This window comes from Myripristis murdjan, chromosome 8, assembly GCF_902150065.1.
Source record: "Myripristis murdjan chromosome 8, fMyrMur1.1, whole genome shotgun sequence".
NCBI classification, from domain to species: Eukaryota; Metazoa; Chordata; class Actinopteri; order Holocentriformes; family Holocentridae; genus Myripristis; species Myripristis murdjan.
The window spans coordinates 6,177,501-6,197,876 of NC_043987.1; the positions used below are offsets into that span (position 1 = coordinate 6,177,501).

Sequence of the window (20,376 nt, forward strand, 5' to 3'; positions counted from 1 at the left end):
TGGTACGGGGGAAAAAAACAATCAGCCTGGATGTATAAAATTGACAGTACAATCATTTTGATGATGATGGTTTTACATCCTGCAGGTACAAGCTGGTAGAGCTGCTAGGATACGTGGCCATGGGAGCTGTTCCAGCTTTGGTCATCTTGTCCATGGTAAGAAGAGCTGATCACAAGGTTGTTCAGTCACAGACGTGCCTCAGTCCTTTCCTTTAGGCCTTGCCATTGCACATTGCACATGTTTGAGAGAAAAAAAACAAATAAAAGAAAGCCAGGGGTGAAGCCCTCTCCTGCAGGGCGCCCCTCCACAGGACCAGGCTTCCTGCTATTGTCAGGGAATCAGACACTGTCTCAGTATTTAAGTCCAAACTCCACACTCATTTAGTCAGCACAGAAAACCTTCAGTACAATAACCCTCAGCTGCACCGTGTCAGTCTCTGACCTCTCCTGGTGACTGCTCTGGTATTGCCTGGTGCTCTCTCTCTCTCTCTGTTTGTGAAGTTTGTGAAATATTTCATGGACTCACCCAGAGTAGTTATGAATGTCTGGCCAAAATGAGTGTTAATCACATGCCTCACAGTGAGTCCCAAAAGCTGTGGCTGGCCCATTTCTGTTTGCATGTAGTTGATTGGTGACTTTTATAGAAGCATAAATGATATGAAAATTGTGTTTTTTTAAATTCTTAAGCTGTTTGTGTAACATATTCCTCATCTCAAGTCTCCATTTGTATGTTTACTATGTCCCAACCCAACGTAATTACACAAAGAAATTGTCAAATAAACTGTTTCCGGAAAATGCTCTACAATTGTGCATCACTGACCTGAAGACCCACCTCCAGCTTGCTCATTGGCCAGGACTCAGTTACTGACAGTGAATTACTACTGTTTTTTGTTCTCTGTGAGGCATTTAATTAAAAAAAAAAATGACATACCCTCAAGACTGCTCAAGATGAGTATTCAAAATAGATAATTAGGAACAAAATAGTTCACTGGAGCACATGGCCATGAATAGACTTTATTTACAGTATAGGTGCAAATCAAGAGTTACTAAAGTCTCAACAGAACTGGCATCTTCATCATAGTCCTGGTCGACAATGGGAGTAACATCTATTTATCACCTCATAATACCTAAATAATACCTACTCATGCACATAGGAACTGAATTGATTGCACTGCCCCCAGGTATGTGGATTAAGAGGTGATAAATACATGCCACTCCCATTGTCTGCCGGGACTCAGATGAAGATGCTAGTCATTTTTAATTTAAACCTTTAAATAAAGGCCACTTATGACTGTGTGCTCCAGTGATCTCTTGTCATTCCTGTGAAGCACTGGTTCTGCCAACACAGCCTATTAAAGAGTAACTAAACCTCAAGCCCAAATCTTTGTGAAGCCTGACCTCTAATGGTGAAAAGTAGGGTGCCTGTTGTTTTTGTAGCAGGTGATGTCACCACCTGTTGTTCTCTATGGGTGGTGACATCACTTTCCATCAAAGACCGGGCAAAATGACAAAATAGATCATTTTGGGTGAAGCGTCCCTTTAAAAGTACTCCATGAATAACATTGACTTGGCTGGTTTGAGCCTGTGTTGGGTTTTCCCCTGACAGCTGTTTACTCTATCTCTGAAACGGGACACTTTGGTATTTACCATTGCGGCTCGTCCCTGTCTGTGTTCCAGGTGGACCGTGCAGGCGTGTGTGAGCTGGCGACGGGAGGTGTGTTTTACGTGGTGGGCGTGGTCTTCTTCAAGAGTGATGGCCTCGTCCCTTTCGCCCACGCCATCTGGCACCTTTTCGTCGCAATTGGAGCAGGCATTCATTATTACGCCATCTGGAGGTACTTGTACCTGCCCGGGCCTCTGCTGCAGACGTCGAGGTGACTCGCCGCCCTCGCCTGAGCTCACCTGGCTCCGCACCAAGTGAATGACCAAGGAGAATGAGATCACTTGCCAACACCTCAAGAAGACTGATCACTGTGTTTTGACCATAGCTAATCCTACTCTGCGCACAGGACTGACAGCTATGGATGGAAGGAAACGGATCAAACACCTGCACAAAATTCCAGGTATCTGACTTACTGGCCTTCGATTAAACACAGTTAACCGTGTGACAAACTGCTCGTTAAGTTGACATCCAGCCAGAGATCCAACTATCCAACTCTAACCACTTCCAGTTTGCTAAGTAATGCGGACTGGCTAGACACCTTGTAACAGATTAAAGACTTGCAGAAACACAGTTCTAATCCTGCCAGGTTGTTATCAATAACATATACCAGCCAAACCGGCCTGACTGGCCAAACAGACGGACAGCTGATGGAGACATAAGAGAATGGACTTTAAACCCTGTAACTCGCCTGGGTCCATACTATCTAGTATCAGATGGGTGCAGCTTATGAAGGGAAGAACACATAAAAAAAATTAAATGATAAAAATAACAGATAAATGATGAAAAAAGAGTGATAAAAGTACAATTGAATTGATAGATTCATTTGTATCTCATGAATGAGTTATCAAGTATATTTCTGGGATTTAATTCTTGTGAGTTCTACCCTTCATCGAGGTGTGCCAGAAAAGGCAATGCATGATGTTCCAGGATATTTGCATAACAACAGGAAAGTGAGGCATAGAGATGAATGATGTCTTGGCCTACTTTTCCATCACTGACAACTTTATAAATTATCCTCAGGTGGTAAACTCCACCCTACTGGTACTCCAAGCCAATTAAAACTAAGGGTGACTTGTTATAATACTTCCTAATGTGTTACTATTTGAACCAGGAGGTGCCTACTCTTGCCGTACACGCATTCCTTCACTATGGTGCTAAGCCCTACTGTACGTTGAAACTGCAACACTCAGAGTAACCATTACTTTGATTTAGACATGTTCCAATCCCATTTTTCCTTCCTGATACCAATTCCGATACCTGAACTTGTGTATTGATCGCTATGGTAACCCCTAGCTCCAACATCTTTTACAGTGTTGTGTTTCTCGTGTGTCAGATGTGTAGGTTGTTGACTTGCAGTGGGTGAACTCGCCCAGAAAAACACAAACGCACATCAGCAATTCAAGCGAACACGGGCACAATAGGATAAAAAAAAAAGCGTTAACTGCGCACAAAAATTAAGTCTGAAGTTTAATAATTAATTATCCATCCAGGATTGTAAGCTGTATCGGAGGCATTTCCAGTATTGGTATCGGTATCGGAAGAACTCTACTTTGATTTTGTCTCACTCTTGTTCATTTTTGTGCACACACAGAGCAGAGTTGGCACTGCTGCCTGTTAACTTTGCCCAGATAACAAAAGCTCATGGTGTATTTTGGAGATTATTATCTGTCACTACTCTGCCAGGATATTGTACATTCATGTGGGATTAACTGAACCTTGAAGGCTCAGAGTACTGCATCTTTGCTGCCAGTAATGTTACACACAGGCATACCTCTTGCTCAGGTTGTGTTTGACTTTGACTGTATTTGTGGCCAGTAGAGAGACTATAGACTGTATGTGACACCTGGGAGACAGACGCCGTCGTGTGAAGTCTCCAGACTGCAGCGAAGTAAAAAGACGAACAGGCCGAGCCCTTTTTGGGCAAGGCAAAAGGCATTAACTTCTAATTGAAGATAACAGGTCATTTTAAAACAGGGCCTGGTTGTGATTCTGTTGTGATTTATGATTGTAATGAATCTATGAAAAAAAAAATTTCTCAATTCAAAAGGATTTGAAAGGCGAAAAGTCTGATGTATCATTACGACCGATCTACTGTAAAACTGATGATTTTAACAATATTCTAGACTAACGTTCAACTCATAAGGGATGCCCAGCGAAGTACTGAGTCTAGCCTTACACTAAATATTTTGTTAAGATGATATCTGCTTATTTTTTTAGTCAAGGACTATGATTGCCAATTGTCTAGTTGTGGTAATGCACTCTTCTCCTAGAGCACTTTTCCATCAGAGCATTAATGTGTACATCCTCCACAGATGTGAAAATTAGCACAGGAGGACTGTACTTTATATAGCACAATTCAAAATTATTATTTTTTTGCATTTCAAAGAGTTATAATCTTTATATTTCTCGAAGCACTGTATTTAATAGATTAGACTTTCAGGCTGGCTTTCCCTTCCCTCTAGCTAAACTGTTTCTACTGTCAGCAAACAGAGAACTCACTCAGGAAGTGAATGATTTGTATCAGAGGTTCTATTTTGTAAAATTATATTTCAGAGAAATCACTGAATTAAAGGAGAGACACCCTATGACCCTGAGGCGTCTGTGTTGTGTTTTGTTTTGGTTTTTTTGAATGAATGAATGAATGTTTATTTTGGTCATTTTCAAGCGGCAGAAATCAAATATACCTATGAATAAACAAATACTTATGCACAAATATTTAAACAATAAATAATATTTCATTTCATTTCAGTGGAAAACCAAACCAAATATATAATATATACAAATAAACACTGACCGAAAAGGAATAGGCTGAAGCCTTAGCTTATTTTGCCTATCCTTCTTACATTCTATCCTTCTTACATTCTATCCTTCTTACATTCTTATCCTTCTTACATTACTAAGTACATTACTAAGATTTTGCCAGCTCACTTAAATAATGAAGTTAAGTAAATGAAAGACACAAAAACAGAAACATGCGTAATTATGCAAAGGGTCCCTAGGCAGTCCATAAGTACACTTGTGTTCATAATTCTGTTTTATATTTACTAATAATATTATTTTTAAATAGCTTTTTAAAGCTATTAAGCGTATTACATAGTTTCATTTCTATTTCTAAATTATTCCATAGATTGACACCTTTTGCCGATATACATCTTTGTTTTACATTTGTTCTTGCCTTTTTTGAGTCCAAAGCATGCACGACCATGTCAGATTTAATCAAATAACTTCATTTATTTACAAAACACGGTGCAAAAGATCGGACATGATTCAATAGTCACTTCATTATTTGTTTTGATCCATTACATGAGGAATCTCCCATTGCATTTTACAGATGCATGTTCAAGTGCCAGTGCATAAGGATGATGTTTGAGTTTTTATGTGTGAAAAAGCAGGGAAGGTGTATCGTGGTTGTGTGTGTGTGTGTATCTGTCTCAGTTTGCGTGTGTGAGGCTGGTGAGGGCTCGCAGTCGCAGCGGCATGGCCACGTTGGTGTCTCTGTGCCACTGAGGGGTGTTGACATGGGGAGGCGGTGTCAGGACACTCTGAGCCACACTGGGAGCCTTCAGCAGTGACCACAGTTCCTCCCCTCGTGTTACTATGGCAACAAGGTCCTCCTCATTGGAGCACCAGGGCACTGACCCGCCTCTTGTCACGGTCCGTAGCTTGGACAGGAACAGGGACACCCTGAAACACACACAGGGCAAGATAAGACCAAAATATGAAGATAAGACCAACAACATGAATACTGATGTCATATACACAAGTGGATTTAGATATTTTTGAGCAAGAAAAAAAAATTACATGACAATACTGGACACTCCAGTCCAGTCAAACAGAGTGGGAAGCTCTGAGAGGAGCACCACACTACTGAATGTTTAGATGTTGCCCAGAAATAAAAATCAAAACATCTCACAGATTAATACTTTAAGTTACAACACGTGTTTTACATGCGTGAGGGGATATACAAGGCACAGATTAAATAGTGGTATGTAAACGTCAACAACAGTCACCTGGGTATGAGGTCATGTGAGCGTGACGCCAGCTTAGCAAGCGCGCTCATAAGAGAGGTGATGACCCTGGGGGCGGGGCGAGCCTCTCCGGAGGGCGGAGCAGACGACGTGACCTCAAACAGCACCGCCTCCAACGCCTCGAAGCAGGAAGTGATGAGCGCCACGGAGCAGCGAGAGTCACAGGAGACGGACAGGTACTCCCCGAGCACCCACACCTGAAAACCCCACGAGCTAAATATTATTTCAATATCTCATGGGAAAAATATGGAAAAGAGATATGAGCAACAGTTGTGCACCAGGTCCAAAGCACACACAAGTCAACATGAGCCTCTGTTCTGTCTCATTTACTCACACACACACACACACACACACACACAAAGTTTCCATACCACATGTGTGAAGATTTCTTCTTTGCTGTAGACATTGGCTGTGGTTCCAGCGAACTCCAGCAGCTCGTGAGATTGGTCCACCACCAGAGAGGGGCGGAGCTTGCACAACCTCAGCAGGTGGCAGCTGAACACTCTGCAGAGAGAGAGAGAGAGAGAGAGAGAGACAGAAGGATGAGAGTGAGAGATGAAGAGGCAGGAAGGTTAGGGTAAAACGGAGGCAGAAAGAGATGATCAACTTCTCAAAGTCACAGGAGAATGACTTTTTCTTTGCTGTGTGTGTGTGTGTGTGTGTGTGTGTGTGTGTGTGTGTGTGTGTACCTGTGTATCTCCTTGACATATTTAGGGATGTTGAGTAGCAGGCTGCTCCTCTCCAGCAGCACTGAGATCAGGTGAGCTAGAAGCTTCTCATCAGCCACCTAGAGGACAGACACACACTTTATATAAAATGTACTGAAACTACGGCGTCAACACTGTCAAATAACCTTTGAAACACTTATAATCACTGAAGGAGCTTTCTGTACACTTTCTGGGACGAAGAAAAAACACAAGCAAAACACAATTATTTCGCTACATTTCCAATGACTCTGTAAAGGATGTCTAATCTCATCACCGTGACGACAGTGTTGAAATAAATGTGCAACAGCACAGGGACGGTCTGGGCGCACTGAATGACTCTCGGCCAATCAGAGGCCTCGGCTAGCAGCTGGTGGAGTGTGCTCAGTCTGTCAATGGTGTCACCTGAGGAGGAAGCAAGAAATGAAGAAAAAAAAATGCAATGATGATTTCATGGGCTACATATCCACAGAGAAGGTCCAACATTCACCAAATAATAATAACAAAAGTTTGAGGAATAAAAAATATGCAGTAAAAACAAACTTAGTGTCCATGGTCAACATATACTAGCATTTGGCCAGTGGATCATATTTAATTAGTATGATAATAAACTGCTAATGATTCATTAATGATTTATTAGTGCATTTAGAGTAGAAACACACAATTACATTTTTTTGGCCGTTTGGAACATAACTGCAGTCCGGTGGCTTTGACCCAATTTGTTTTATATTATTTATTATGATCGATAGACACCAATTTTTTTTTTAAAGCACCGTCTTTTCATGTAAAATAAATAATACCTGAGCCTGCTTCCCCTCGGAGCAGGAAGAGGAAAAGCCCTCGGTAGGTGGGGCTTCGAAATGCCTCTAATGACAGCAAACCGCGGCCCCCCGGCTCAGCGATGGGGAAATATGTTGACCTGTGGCACATCAATACATCCAAGCACACACACAAACACAAAGAAAGCCATGGAAAAGTGAATATATTCCCAGTCATCCTGGCACTTTCGCTATTTCTTTGTAATACAGTCTGGAAGAGTACCATTTGTAATCTGTAAAAAATATGGGTTTTGTTGTAGCTTGTTGCACCTGAGCTGCAAGACAAGTGTAGCAGAGAGACAGGGCAGGTCCAGCAGGGAGTGGAGCAGCTCCACCGCAGTTCCGGCTGTCACCAGAGAGGGCAGCAGATCCACAAAGTCGTCTACCACCGCTGGGCTGTCCCACGCTAAGAACTACAGATGGAGAGACAGACAGATTGAATAGCTTCAAACAGAATTAAAACTACATTAAGTCCTATCCACTTATTGCACAGAAAGAGACACTGACGTTTATAAGAGATCTGAATGTGCATGTCACAGAAAACTAAAAATTTGCACAAAATAAATGACTCAACTGTGCATATATGAGAATTGTGCAGCAAACGGGTCCTGTGTGTTGTCTAGATCTCACCTTGAGGAGATTAGGGAAGGAGCGTGTGTACTGGGGAACGCGGAGCTGCAGGGTCGCCAGGTTCAGTCGGAGGAAGCGCAGCAGCTCGTGGGCCAGGAAGGCGTCGCTGAAGAGCTCGGCGGGGAAACGGCCAAACACCAACTTCCACACGCACTCACAGTCCACGGCCGCCATCTCACCTAGACAGAAGCAGGGAAAACAGGTAACGTACAGATGTAGCGGCTGATTTCCCACCTTTTAAAGGCTTTCTGCATGTGCAGCTGAAGGAACTAAGTTGTTTATGTGAACTGTTAAATGTCAACCACAATTTAACAGTATCCCTCATTATATTGATTGTTACAGCAGGACATTACATACAGTTCTTCTGATATGAAATGAGTATTTTGTTGCTGCTTTGTTTTTCATTTGAGGGCTGTTGCACTCAGTGTTCTTACTGTAATGTGCATGTTTAGATACTTAAAACCGGCTGTTGTACAAAGTCTATAAATAAAGGAGTGTGTGCTGAATGGATTCTCTGTTTTTTTTTTTTTAATCACTCATCAAGAGTTGTAGAATTTCACTTATTGCTATCAACAACCAAAATGTTGGTATCTTGACATCCCGACTCGTGAAGACCAAACAGTGTGTACGTGCATTCACAGCACACTCCCATGCAGATACACACCGTGGTTGAGGTAGAACTGTGCGATGGGCAGCAGGACCCTGGCGAAGGACAGATCGGAGCTGAGCCGCCCATAGAGGCCCTTGACACACGGGAACGCTTTGAAGACCAGAGAGGCGTCTTCGACACACACAGAGTCGAGGATGCATACCGCCTCCACCAGACACTGACACAGAGACAGAGGAGACAACAAGGTCAATGGCAACTATTTTACAATATGCACATATGTAAAATGAATGGTCCGCCCTCACATGCACTTAGATTTGTATATTAATCAATCTGTGATGCTCAGGATTTATTTTGTGATGATGTATTGTCTCATGTACTGGCTCATCTGCTTTTACTTTAGTTATGGCAGTGACTTCATACATTTCCAAGGATGCCTTTAAACCCCCGGAAACTGAGAATGTCTTTCAAGTGCAACTTTTTTTTTTTTTTCCAGATGAGAAAAAGTGAGTGCCCTTGACTCAAAACGCAACTTGTCTTGTGGCTGCATTGCTTTCGAGTCTGTCAAGGCCTCCATCAGTCAAAAAACTGGCATCTTTGCCTTTTCTAACATGGATTTTTTCCTGTGTGGTTGTCAAATGGAGGTGAAAAGTTGTCAAATGGAGGTGAAAAGTGGTGATACAACAGTGATTCGAGGGACTGTCACCAAAAATGTTGTAAGTGTTTCAGGAAGGATTTTTGCCTTCACATTAGCTAATGTCAGTATATTTCCAATACAAGAGTTGGCTGTAGGTTGTGCACATTCATTTGGTGATTATGAGGTTAAGAAGGGCACACACTGTTGGCATAAGTAACTGAACCGGCAACCAAAACTCCACTGTGTGTCAACATGTGCTCTATGTTTCAGTGCTGATGATGAACTGCCACAGTGGCTCACCGCTTTCTGCAAGTCTGTATCAGTCCTTTTGTGTGCCTCTGAGAACAAAAAGAGAGAATAACCACATTACAGCTCATACTTACACAAGACATGGTACATGCACAGAGGGGACAGACAACATTAGGGCAGAGTATCACCATATGATCATGATATCAGAGTTGACTGAGAATGTATAAGTAGAGCGTAAAATACAATATACTGCATAACACCTGGGTAGACTACTGAAGTATAGAGTATATATATGATGAATTAGGTGGCAAACCGACACAAAACAATTCACAATGCGCTTATTTAACACAGTGAACTAAAATGTTGACATCATAATATCATGTGACTTCTACAAAATTTAAATGAAGGGCATGAATAATACATTTTGATACAACGGACAACGGAATAAAGCACTGCAAAAAATAATATCACAATACTCGGCTGGATTGATTTTTTGCACGGTTCCACGTAAAGTATTGATTCAAAATCCTCATTTGCAACTACACCACCACACACATATATATCTATATCTAAGACGAAAGATAGATGAATGGATTCACAACAGAGAGAAAATATTCATTATTATTCTCTCTCACACTCATACATAATAATCATAATAACAACAACAACAATAATCATAATAATAACAATAATAATAATATGTTCATTATTCACACTCACTGCGGTCACTCTGTTCGATGAGCCGCTGGCAGTACTGGAAGGCCTTTTCTCTCAGACGCTCCTTGGGAGGAAGCAGCCGGCTGGAGGAGGAAGTAGCCGAGACCACGGAGACCACTGAGCCGTCCACCTCCGACCGGTCGTCTGCAACACCGGGGGTCAGCAGTTAGTTAGACGTGACCACTCAAAACCTTTTCAAAGCAACGGAAATTTAACGATCATAAAAGTCTCCATGACGTATCCTCTGCCTGCTTGTTGAGGCCCGGAGGCTGCAGATTTCCAGAGGCAGGAGAAATGATGGCTCGAGTTGGGACTTCACGGAGACTTCAGGCGGCTTGTGGTCCGACAACCTTGTAGCCGTGACCAAAGTCTGGATTTACAGCCGACAACAGTGAACCTTTGCTGCACTGCTGATGGCAACAATTCCAAATTTGTCTTCATTACATCAGTCAGATGGCACGAGGAATGGTGTGCAATCAACTGATTTTAATTCTGGACTTTCAGGTTAAAATAAATACATTTTAAAAAGCAGGCACTAGCTGCTGTAGCACTGATAATATATGCATTAGAGATACATGATGGGAGACATTTAGATTAACTACAGCTCTAGTAGTCCGCTTCCTATGCTCAAACCTTTAAGATGGAGCAGACGTTTGACACAATATGTTCCTTATAGAACCAGTCAGAGAATTCCTGATGGAGACATAATATTTAGATTAAATTTTAGAAAAAGCTCCATGCTGTTCAGTTCAGCCCAAAAGAGTGCTATAACAGCTGATCCTTGTTAGGCCTGAATACAGCAAGCAACCAATCACCGTCAGAGGTTAGAGATCATGAAATCACAGTTATTAGAGCACACATCAGCAGCCAGAAGACGTAGGTACTGTTAAAGCAATTGATTAGTGATTCATCACCGTGATTAGTATTGATTTAATCGTCAAAAGATTTGTGGGAAGACAAAAGGCGCACACCACCAGTGATCATATAGCAAAGGAGTCACAGATTAGGATTACTGCTGAGATGTTTTGTCAGACCATTCATGGTTATGAGTCGGTTATTTCAAGTGTCATGAGTTGACTGTTGCTGCCACAGACTGAAACAGAAGACTTCAGAATTGAGCTTTCTTATGGTTTCACATACACACTGTGCCTCTCTCTCTCACTCACACACACACACACACACACACACACACACACACACACACACAGGGGCAGACACACAAACTCACATATCTTACCATTAGAGTGGGAGTGGGAGTGGGAGAGGGACAGGCTGAGCTGCAGCCTGTTTGCTGGAGACGATGAGAGCAAAAAGCAGGTCATCTGAGGTGAAAGCTTTATATAAATGATATACAGCCTTCATGACTGTAATTTTGATTTTTTTTTCAAGATGAAAAATCATTCATTTTTTTGCATACTGATTTTTCTCATAACCTTCATTAATCCAGGAAAAGGAGACTGAGCACATATTCTGGTGTACAATCAAAGGCCTAGTGAGGCGAGGTGTGGGCGAGTTCATTAAATTTGGTCACTGAACGCCAGTAACTGGATTATTATTTCCCAGCCAAACAACAAAACAAAAAAAATTACCCATATATTGAGTGATCACAAGTAGACTGTGTTTTTGTCATTTGCCTTTGTAGTTCTCACAGAAAGCAGTGACCCTCACTGGCAGAGGAAGGACAGAGTAGATAATCAGCATCGGGCATGAGCTCATACCAGTGTCTACTGTTGTGTTGCCATTGGAAACAGTGTGGTAGGTGAGCAACCAGTGACGCAGCATGGAGAAGGAGTAGACATTCATCCACTGGTCCTCGGTGAAGCCCTGACCAACACACAGCACTGTGAAGAAATCCCCTGACACCGTCCCGTCCAGCTCGGCAATGGGCCCCGGCTGGAACAGCATGCACAGACAAGCACAAACACACACCGAGACACCCGGATTATCCCTGGTACACTGGGCTGTTAGGTCTTTACTTTGAAAGTGACCAGCAGGGCAAAAGAAGATGAAGAATTTAATATATGTGCAAAAAAAAACAAATAAACACGCAATAGTCAAAGATACAAATTATTCTGTCCTCAACAGGCTGGTATTTGGTGTGCAAAGTAGTAAATAGTCACTCCATTATGAATTTTAATCAACATATATTTTTTTTACATTTTCATACTTTCTAAACAATATATATGTGCCTGTTTTTCAAACTTAATTTGTGGAGGAAAAAACCCTTTGTTTTTTCACAAATTAAAAATCTAAACAGAAATAGGCTATTTTTACAAGCAGGCTTTGACTACATGAACATTTCAAGACAGCAAAAAAAAAATTCCGCATTTCACATAACCATAAGAACACTGTGAAAAGCTTTGAGTGTTTTGCAGACCAGTTTTCAACACACATATATGTTATTTACCTGCCGCGACCTGGGTCCTGTGAAGAATCCTCCTGAGGACGTCCCACCCCCCTGCTGGGTGCTGGCATAACGAAGCCAATCCACAAGCTTCTTACTCACAAGGGTCACGTGATCTGCAGCCAGTCCAAATTTTGAGAAAGAGTGAGATGAGGACTCAACACCTATTGTCGTGTCTGCAGAATCTTTCACAAGGAACTTGCTTTGCCTTTTAAAATTCCAGAACTGAAACACCAGCTGGGAAATGACTGAAGTAATGCCAGATTTGGTGGAAACTTTACCCCGCCCTGTGTTTCTGTTACCTTCAGTGAGGCAGTCGGGGCTGTGCGACAGGATGGTGTTGAGGATCGGCAGGGTGTGCAGGACAGAGTGTGCCGGTCCTTCGGGCGATCGGCTGTCCAAGCTGCGAAGGAGCTGAGCGCAAAAAGACGACAGATCGCTCCGGGAGCCTGTCTGCAGGGAAGAGAGAGACACAAGAACAGGAAAAAAAAAAAAAACTAAAATCAGCTTAAAAACTTAAACCTTGTTTTATAAAGGATAATGGACCTTATGTAAGTGTATGGGAAGCTTTTTACTACATGCAACTGAGAGCAACTCAGCTGCAAATTAGACAGTAGATTATTTAAAAACATATTGTCATATAAACACACTGTATAGCCTTTATTTCATCCTTTCCATGTACAGCTATGTGGATGCGTGGTATGCTTATACCTGTGAGAGCAGTAGGGCAGCAGTGTGGCTGTTCAGAGAGCTGTTGGCATCCTGGTTGTAGTTCAACTCCTGTCCCGAGAGGGGCAGTGTTTCCCTGAGCACAGCGGAGCTCAGCGCCTGCAGCTGCTCCACAGAAGAAGACAGGAGCAGCGACAACAGCTTCTTCTGAAGCTCTGGAGGCAGCCTGACAGGAGACACAAGGGCAGAGGAGTTCAGCATGCTTACAGTCCTCCCAAAGCCACTTGGATATCAAAGTCAATGACTAAGTCTTGTTCGGTGAAATTCAAGGCCTTGCAGCTAGTACATTTTGGAAGTAAGACCTGACATTGGATAAACCTAAGACATCATGGAGGACTAACTTTTATCTCATGAGCTTGTCAAGCCAAGAAACTGTGGTGAAATGATTTCCAAACCCCTGCTGCATTAAAGCAAACATTTGTCACAGGGTTTCCTCTGGGTGTGAAATGCTGATGCAAATACAGTGGGAGAGCTGAGGGATACGTCAGTGTAGATGTGTTATTTCAATTTTCATCACACACTTTGAAGGCCATCCATTCATTTTCAGAGGCATCCAAAGACTTTTTAAAACTCAAACTTTCAAGGTTTTAAGGCCTGTGGGAACCCTGTGCAGTTGCAGAACTATACAGAAAATATCTAGGCACTTGTCTCCATTCAAAACATAAACACCCGCTCGACGTCCTGCCCAGTGGTGTTTTTCTTGATTTGGCTTGTATTACACATCAAAACGTTAAGACCTAGTGTTATAAAATGTTGCTACATCAAAGGCTGAAAATACAGACCAGGTGGGAGGCCAGGTTAGTGGATCAGCTTAAGACTGTGGCTCTTTTTTTCAGATCAGGGGAGGCACTGGGCGCCAAGAGCAACGCTACAGGAGAGAGTGGAGGAGGAAGGAGTGTGTGCAAGTGCGGAGAATAACACATGGACCGAGAAAGAGGCTGCACAATAAAGTAATAAAGATGGGAAGGTGTGGATGAGCAGATGTGTTGACGGTGTATTAAAGGAACAGAGGTCCGGGTTCATGTCTTACGTCCTGGTGTACTTGGTGGCAGACAGGATGAGGTGCAGCCTCTGCAGGGAGTCGATGGTCTCATGGCCGAACTCCCTGCCATGCAGCTGCTTCACCAGCCTGCTGTAAAACTTCTGGAGCTCCGACTCTTGAATCTCCCTGAAAAACAGCACAGGCAACATGTAGGTGAACAGAGCAGCTGCAAATGGAAGCAAAGAAGAGACTTAAGACAGCAGATTTAGATGAAACCCAGATATCTTCAGAGAGTTAGCTAACGTGATGTTTTTGTTTGTCTGTCTGTTTTTTAACCCTTCTATTATCTTCCATTCAGTGTTTAACTTTTAAATACATGATTAACATAATACAAACATACATACATAAGGTAGCTGACTCATAAACTTGGGAAACAATTTTTATTAAATTCGTTTTCTGTAGGCTTAAATTGCTGGGGTCTAATTGATCCCGTTTCATTAAAAATGTTAGAAATTAAAGGTAAGAGAACGGTTAAGTATTGTTTTGATACTGAATTATGTATTATATATTATATTATATTATATTATATTATATTATATTATAGCTCCTTCCATGCCAGCTCTCAAACTGGAAACAACGCGGTTTTCTTTTCAGAAGCAGAAACTGTTTATTGTTTCTCAGCAAAACGGAAAAACTGAGCGGAGCTGCGCAGTGCACGAGCCGCAGCTTGTTGCACTTCACGCGAGCTGGTTTCCTGAAACTGGGCCGCCTGGCTCAAGAGGCTAGCTAGCTAGCTTAGCTAACCCATCTGAACAAATGGCTAGCTCCGTGAAGCAGCGGCATGTCAGCAGTGGAGAAGCACTAAACATGGTCGAGAAACAGTTTTTATTCAGTTTTTCTTACCTGGCTTGTTTAATCAAACTCTCTGAACCATGGGAATACATTTTATTTGAGGAAAGTCTCTCTCCTCTGGTCCCAGTGGGAAGTAAACAGTACAATCGCCAATGGTGTCCTGACAGAAATCACATGACCGCAAGTTTAGTTCCGCTTTTATTTTGAGGACAGTGGAAAACAGAGCTGCATGTAGACAGAAACTGACACTTTGCAGCTGTTAACCTTAGTGGAGCCAGCGATAGACAGATAAAACAAGTGGATAAACTGTGACTTTAACACAGTCTTCGTGTAACTTACACCACATCGAGGCTACTTCCTCTAAATTAATTCCCCAAACGTTTATCTCAGCCTAAAAACGTCATTTAGCTACTATGCAAATGATCCTCCGGGCTGCAGGACAAGGTGGGCTAAATGGAAAGTGTCAGGTGCAGATAACATGTCCACTGAGAAACGAGAGACGGAAGAGAACACATAATAAGTTTCTTAAATGCATTCCTGTTGATTCACTCATGCTACAAAACTGTGCACTATGTCAAATAAAATGTTAGAAATATACTACACAAATAGAAAACTATATCACACATGTGCAAAATGATGCAGCACGTAAACCAACAGTAACAGCCGACCATAATCACCAGTAAAGAAATACCATTAACTGGAATAAGGTCACTGTAAATAAACTGATAGGCTACATTAAGAACACAAAAGGCTTGACAAAATTAAATATTATATAGGCATGTAAGTGTTCCTATACAAATAAATAAAACCACAAAGCCACTATAAACATCATATTGAGTTTAACACGGTTGCCTGCTACCTCATAAGATTATTATAGGAATGTAAGCGCACATAGCGTGTTAAAACAGCCTACAATTATTATAGGGTTAAGCACCTGTTGGAATATTATGGGAGTAGTGTAGGGATATTATAGGCTTGGTGATGCAGGGCCGGTGCAGTGTAGGATATTACATCAGGCAGGGCAGGCTCAGCTCACACACAGTGACAGTGAGAGAGAGAGAGAGAAAGCCAGACAGAGGTTACAGGGGTTGCAGAAGTTGCGCTCCTCCTCTGTCTCGGCACACCCCGCTGCAGTGCACTTGTTATTTCCATTCTTCCTCACACCGTCCGCCTCCGCTCTCTCTCTCTCTCTCTCTCTCTCTCTCTCTCTCTCTCTCTCTCTCTCTCTCTCTCTCTCTCTCTGTGTATGTGAGTTGGATTGAGTTGGGGCCACAGCTCGCATGCACACTTCATCTTTTAAATGAAAGTTTTTTTTCCTCTTTTGGATCATGGAGACAACTTGACCCTGTGCGTGTTTCAGACAAACAATCGGCTTCTTTGGATCATTAAACGCAAACAAACACGCAAACAAGCGGACCAGCGCAGCTCGGCCCGAGCCCGGCTCACCCCCGACTCGTCAGAATAAGCAGCCGCATCTCAGGTAGGGCAATGTACATCAAGTTCATTTTCCTTTTCATCCAAGCAAAGGGGCTGATCGCTTTAAATCTGAAAACCTGCCGAACGGGATTGTAGCTAAAACGTGCGTCAAGTCTGAGTGGAAGAAACGAGAAGGCATTGTTACCTCGTTGCTCTATCTTCACCTCACAAGTGATACAGATCATAATCTTCAATCGGAATCAGAAATGTCTTGTATCGGGGAAATGGCCTCTGAACAAGTGATGCACTTTTGATTAAAAAGGTCGGGGGATACTTGGAAATCAACCACAGATCTGAATAGAAATCAGTTGTATTTCAAGGCGTAATTAATTGTGAATAGACTTAAACATTTATAAATTTCCTTTATGACTTTCTAAAAAAAAAAAAAAAAAAAAAAAAAAAAAAAGGAAGCAGCCAAAGTACCTTGCAAAGGACACAACCTGTAATGGGTAGAATCCAAACAAAAACAAAAAGTTACCCGTTTATTTGTCTTGTCATTTACAAGGTACACTTACTCCTGTTTTTTGTTTGTTTGTTTGTTTGTTTTTGATGTTTTCTTGCCCTCTGAGCACCATGTCACCCTCTTTTTTTATTCTGAATTTATCCCATAAAGCCCAAAAGGGTCAGTTCACCAAATAATACAGAAACCTCTTCAGGTGGGTTTATCCTTATCCTTATGTCTCTGCTGTTTACATGCCTGTTTGGTCAACTGAGTGTTGTTTGTTTTTAACGGCAGATCTTGGGTTAAGTTGCATGAGTATCTTGGCAGGCTTGGCTCGGTAGATGAAAACCTCTGAGTAATCTTGTGAGTAATTCAATAGCCCAACCCCTATCATCGGGTCATATCATCTGGCATCATCAAATGTTTTGGATGCCAATACCAGGTGCAGAGACAATGGCATCCAGTGAAAGAGAGAGTGAGAGAGAGAGAGAGAGGAGAGGAGAGAGAGAGAGAGATGAGAGAGATGGGATGCCATATAGATACATAGATACAGATATAATGGTATTGTAATGGCATGATAACGGAATTGTAATGACTTGATAACAGTCAACCAAACGTTAGCCCCGAGCAGCTCATTTCCAGATGCTGTGATATTCTGATTATTCATCACCACACATTTAAATGCAGTTCATGTGGAATACGTGCCTTGCTAATGTCATTTTCTCCCTGAAACTGTGTTGTCTGAGTGTTTTGTGCAGTTCTCTGCCCGTAAACCGATTTCAAGGGAAAAGGGAAGGACCACCCCTTCACGCCCTTGTAAAAGTTTTCCATATTAAATTATGCACAAGAATAACAAAACTGTGGTTGCCTCGCTTTGCAGCCAATGTGCATGAAGTAGACAAGGCTCGAGAGGAAAAAGAGGTTCAGGCACTCTTGTTGGCCTGATCGGCCTCTATAAAAACTCTTTTACCAGAATAGAACAAACACCGGCGTTTGGGGATTTTTGCTAAAACACTTTTGTTCTTCTGTACCAGCACAGATGACCCTCCAGAACATTTGTTAGGCCTCTAAAAATAACCGGATTTCTTCTTCCTTTTTCTAATCATTAATATTGTGCAAACTGCGCTCAGCATGCCTTAGAACAGCTAAGTCTCTGTCTATGTCTCTCTGACCCTCAACGCCTCTGTCTCCCTTCCCTCTATCTCCGTGGACAGAGCCCAGATATCAAATTCTTATATGCTTCAGCTATCCCGCCGCACAATGGAGCCTTTATGATGGCCAGTACACCTGAACCAATCATATCTGCCCATCAGCCAGCCAACTAGCCAAACCCAAATCCAGTACACCAGCAATAAGCCTGGACACAGCCCAGTTATAAGAGGAACTGGATTTGAATTGTCCCCAATGAGTCCTGTGACTTTTCCCCAGGGTTTTTCTTTTTTTGTATGAGAGGGAGATTGTTTACAATGTAAACAAGCCAAAATATATTTCCTCCTTCCACGTGAAGTTTACATGGAAGGAGGAAATATTTTTCAGCTTGTTCAAACAGTTCCTTGATGAGGCCATTCCAACCCTGCCAAACAAGTATTTATGCACTTTAGAGGTAGTGACACTTGTGAATGGAATAGAGCAGAATAGAATGGCACTCTGTTGTTTCTAAGAGGGAATTTGAGGTCACTTTACCTCCTGCTGGACTGTTAGGACATGACGTCACATCACTTGCCTGCACATATGTACAGACTGCATCATTTTGTCTGTCTAGTCTGCACACCTTTGTTACCATAAATGTTTGTTACCATTTCTGTTGGCTCTGTATGTTTTGCCTCTGGATGGAGCTAAAATGTGTTCAATTCTATTCGACTGGGGGAAACAAGGCATGCTCCACATCTACGTACAATTTCATGTTGGCGTATTTAAATCACCATGTCAATGAACAGGGCATTTTATATTTCTTGTCATCACTAATAAAAGTGTCACACGCACTCTGAGGACAGCTCTGGTTTGCATGATCTCAGTCACTCACTCACTGACTCACTGACTCACTGACTCACTCACTCATTCAGTCAATCACTCACTCATTCATGGACTCCCACTATATAGGTCAGTCCCACACTAGATTGTATTTAGACTCTCAGATTCTGAGATTAAATCTGCAGAATCTGCAGCCCACCACAAGTGTAGTATGTGCTCGTGGTAGGCTGCAGTGAAAGCTGACCTGGGGCCACAGCGCAAGTGCATTTACACATGCATGATGTAGTCCATTTGGTTTAAACCAACAGACCAGGGGATTTAGACAATACCGGATAAACAAATACCCCACTGAGATACCCTCACCTATTATTATTATTATTATTATTATTCGTTGTTTGACAGTAAACCACAGTGGATACTCATTGATAGCAAACAGAAAGTTAGTGAATTCACTACACAATGTGTGTGTGTGTGTATTATGTATATGTATATATATATATATATATATATATATATATATATATATATATATATATGTATATGTATATATATATATATATATATATATATGCACACACACATACATATATACATATATATATTAAATTTAATCTCTTTCATATATATATGAGAGATTTTAATTTCTCTCTCTCTATATATATGTATATATAGAGAGAGAGAGATTAAAAAATGTAAAATTTAAAAAATGAATAAATTTAATAGTGATCGATCGATAAATAGATATAGATACATGTCATGAGATCTAACTTTATTGATACTTGTGCAAGTGCAAATATGAGTGCAAGCTGCATGGCAGACAGAAAGTATCACATTGCGTTGCTTTCATCTCCGCAGGAGTTCATCTGAGGGCTTTCATCTCAGAACGGAATCTATCTGTTTGGTAGTGAAATAATACAACTGATATCCTCTTATACAGCATGTACAAAATGCACTTTTAGAAAAACATGCACTCAGAAAACACGATTGTGCCATTGTGCCTGTGTTGCGTAGAGCTTGCAATAACAAATTACTTCAGTAATTTTTCCTTTTTGAGTTTTGCTTTCATGTCATCGACCAGTGTGTACGAGTGTTTTTTTCCCCTTAAATAGTAGATATCTGATGAACTGTCAGACAGCAAATGAAAGTCAGAGAAATTAGGAAAGACACTTTGAAGACACTTTTTAGAAAACAAGCGCATCCAATTTGTGCCACTTTACATTGATGGTGCTTTGCTGACTCTCTTATCCAGAGATAATAACTTCCCAAATGAAATTCCACCATGTGAAAAACTTGTCGCCCGGTTAGTACCACTGACACATGTCCCAGAGGCCAGCGAGCAGCTCATGTGCACGGCTGAGAAAATGACGTTGAACAGCCATTCAAACATGGCATGAGAAAATGATACCGTTTGGCCAAGTGGCCACTGGACCTTAAACCTCAAAGCCTTTCAAACTTCAGTAGCAGATGC

At 41.8% G+C, this 20,376-nt stretch overlaps 3 protein-coding genes across 5 annotated transcripts in view; 2 read left to right on the plus strand and 1 right to left on the minus strand.

Moving 5' to 3' along the window:
- The window catches only part of mmd2a (monocyte to macrophage differentiation-associated 2a), an 11,872-nt gene extending 7,621 nt beyond the window's left edge, over positions 1-4,251 (plus strand). Inside the window, exons 6-7 of the mRNA XM_030058829.1 lie at positions 86-155; positions 1,677-4,251. Of these exons, the coding sequence (XP_029914689.1) occupies positions 86-155; positions 1,677-1,877 (271 nt within the window). The 3' untranslated portion in view covers positions 1,878-4,251. The remainder of the gene's footprint in view (positions 1-85; positions 156-1,676) is intronic.
- A 617-nt stretch (positions 4,252-4,868) lies between these two features.
- Positions 4,869-15,179, minus strand: ap5z1 (adaptor related protein complex 5 subunit zeta 1). Of its 2 annotated transcripts, XM_030058782.1 has the most exons (18): positions 15,071-15,179; positions 14,216-14,353; positions 13,168-13,351; positions 12,759-12,909; positions 12,460-12,572; positions 11,771-11,945; positions 11,290-11,343; positions 10,056-10,196; positions 9,387-9,424; positions 8,507-8,669; positions 7,843-8,021; positions 7,483-7,625; positions 7,195-7,313; positions 6,672-6,799; positions 6,380-6,477; positions 6,062-6,194; positions 5,673-5,887; positions 4,869-5,346 (listed from the first exon to the last, which is right to left on the minus strand). In XM_030058782.1, exons 1-18 carry the CDS (start codon positions 15,109-15,111, stop codon positions 5,094-5,096), a joined length of 2,466 nt encoding a protein of 821 aa, XP_029914642.1. In that variant the 5' UTR covers positions 15,112-15,179; the 3' UTR covers positions 4,869-5,093. The 2 variants fall into 2 exon arrangements, with proteins under 2 accessions (XP_029914642.1, XP_029914643.1); XM_030058783.1 differs by lacking the exon at positions 11,290-11,343.
- Positions 15,180-16,249: 1,070 nt separating this feature from the next.
- card11 (caspase recruitment domain family, member 11) overlaps positions 16,250-20,376 on the plus strand; it is a 41,586-nt gene continuing 37,459 nt past the window's right edge. For both annotated transcript variants that reach the window (XM_030058913.1, XM_030058914.1), the window contains exon 1: positions 16,250-16,499. The gene's annotated coding sequence lies outside the window, so the exon portion shown is untranslated. The remainder of the gene's footprint in view (positions 16,500-20,376) is intronic.

What these genes read in the sequence shown, in the direction of transcription:
- ap5z1 (XM_030058782.1), bottom strand. Translation starts at nt 15,111, where the DNA reads ATGTATTCCCATGGTTCAGAGAGTTTGATTAAACAAGCCAG. An exon ending in ATACAGACTTGCAGAAAGCG is followed by an intron (nt 8,670 to 9,386) that starts GTGAGCCACTGT and finishes TCTCTGTGTCAG; the next exon opens with TGTCTGGTGGAGGCGGTATG. An exon ending in ACACTTGTCTTGCAGCTCAG is followed by an intron (nt 7,314 to 7,482) that starts GTGCAACAAGCT and finishes GATGTGCCACAG; the next exon opens with GTCAACATATTTCCCCATCG.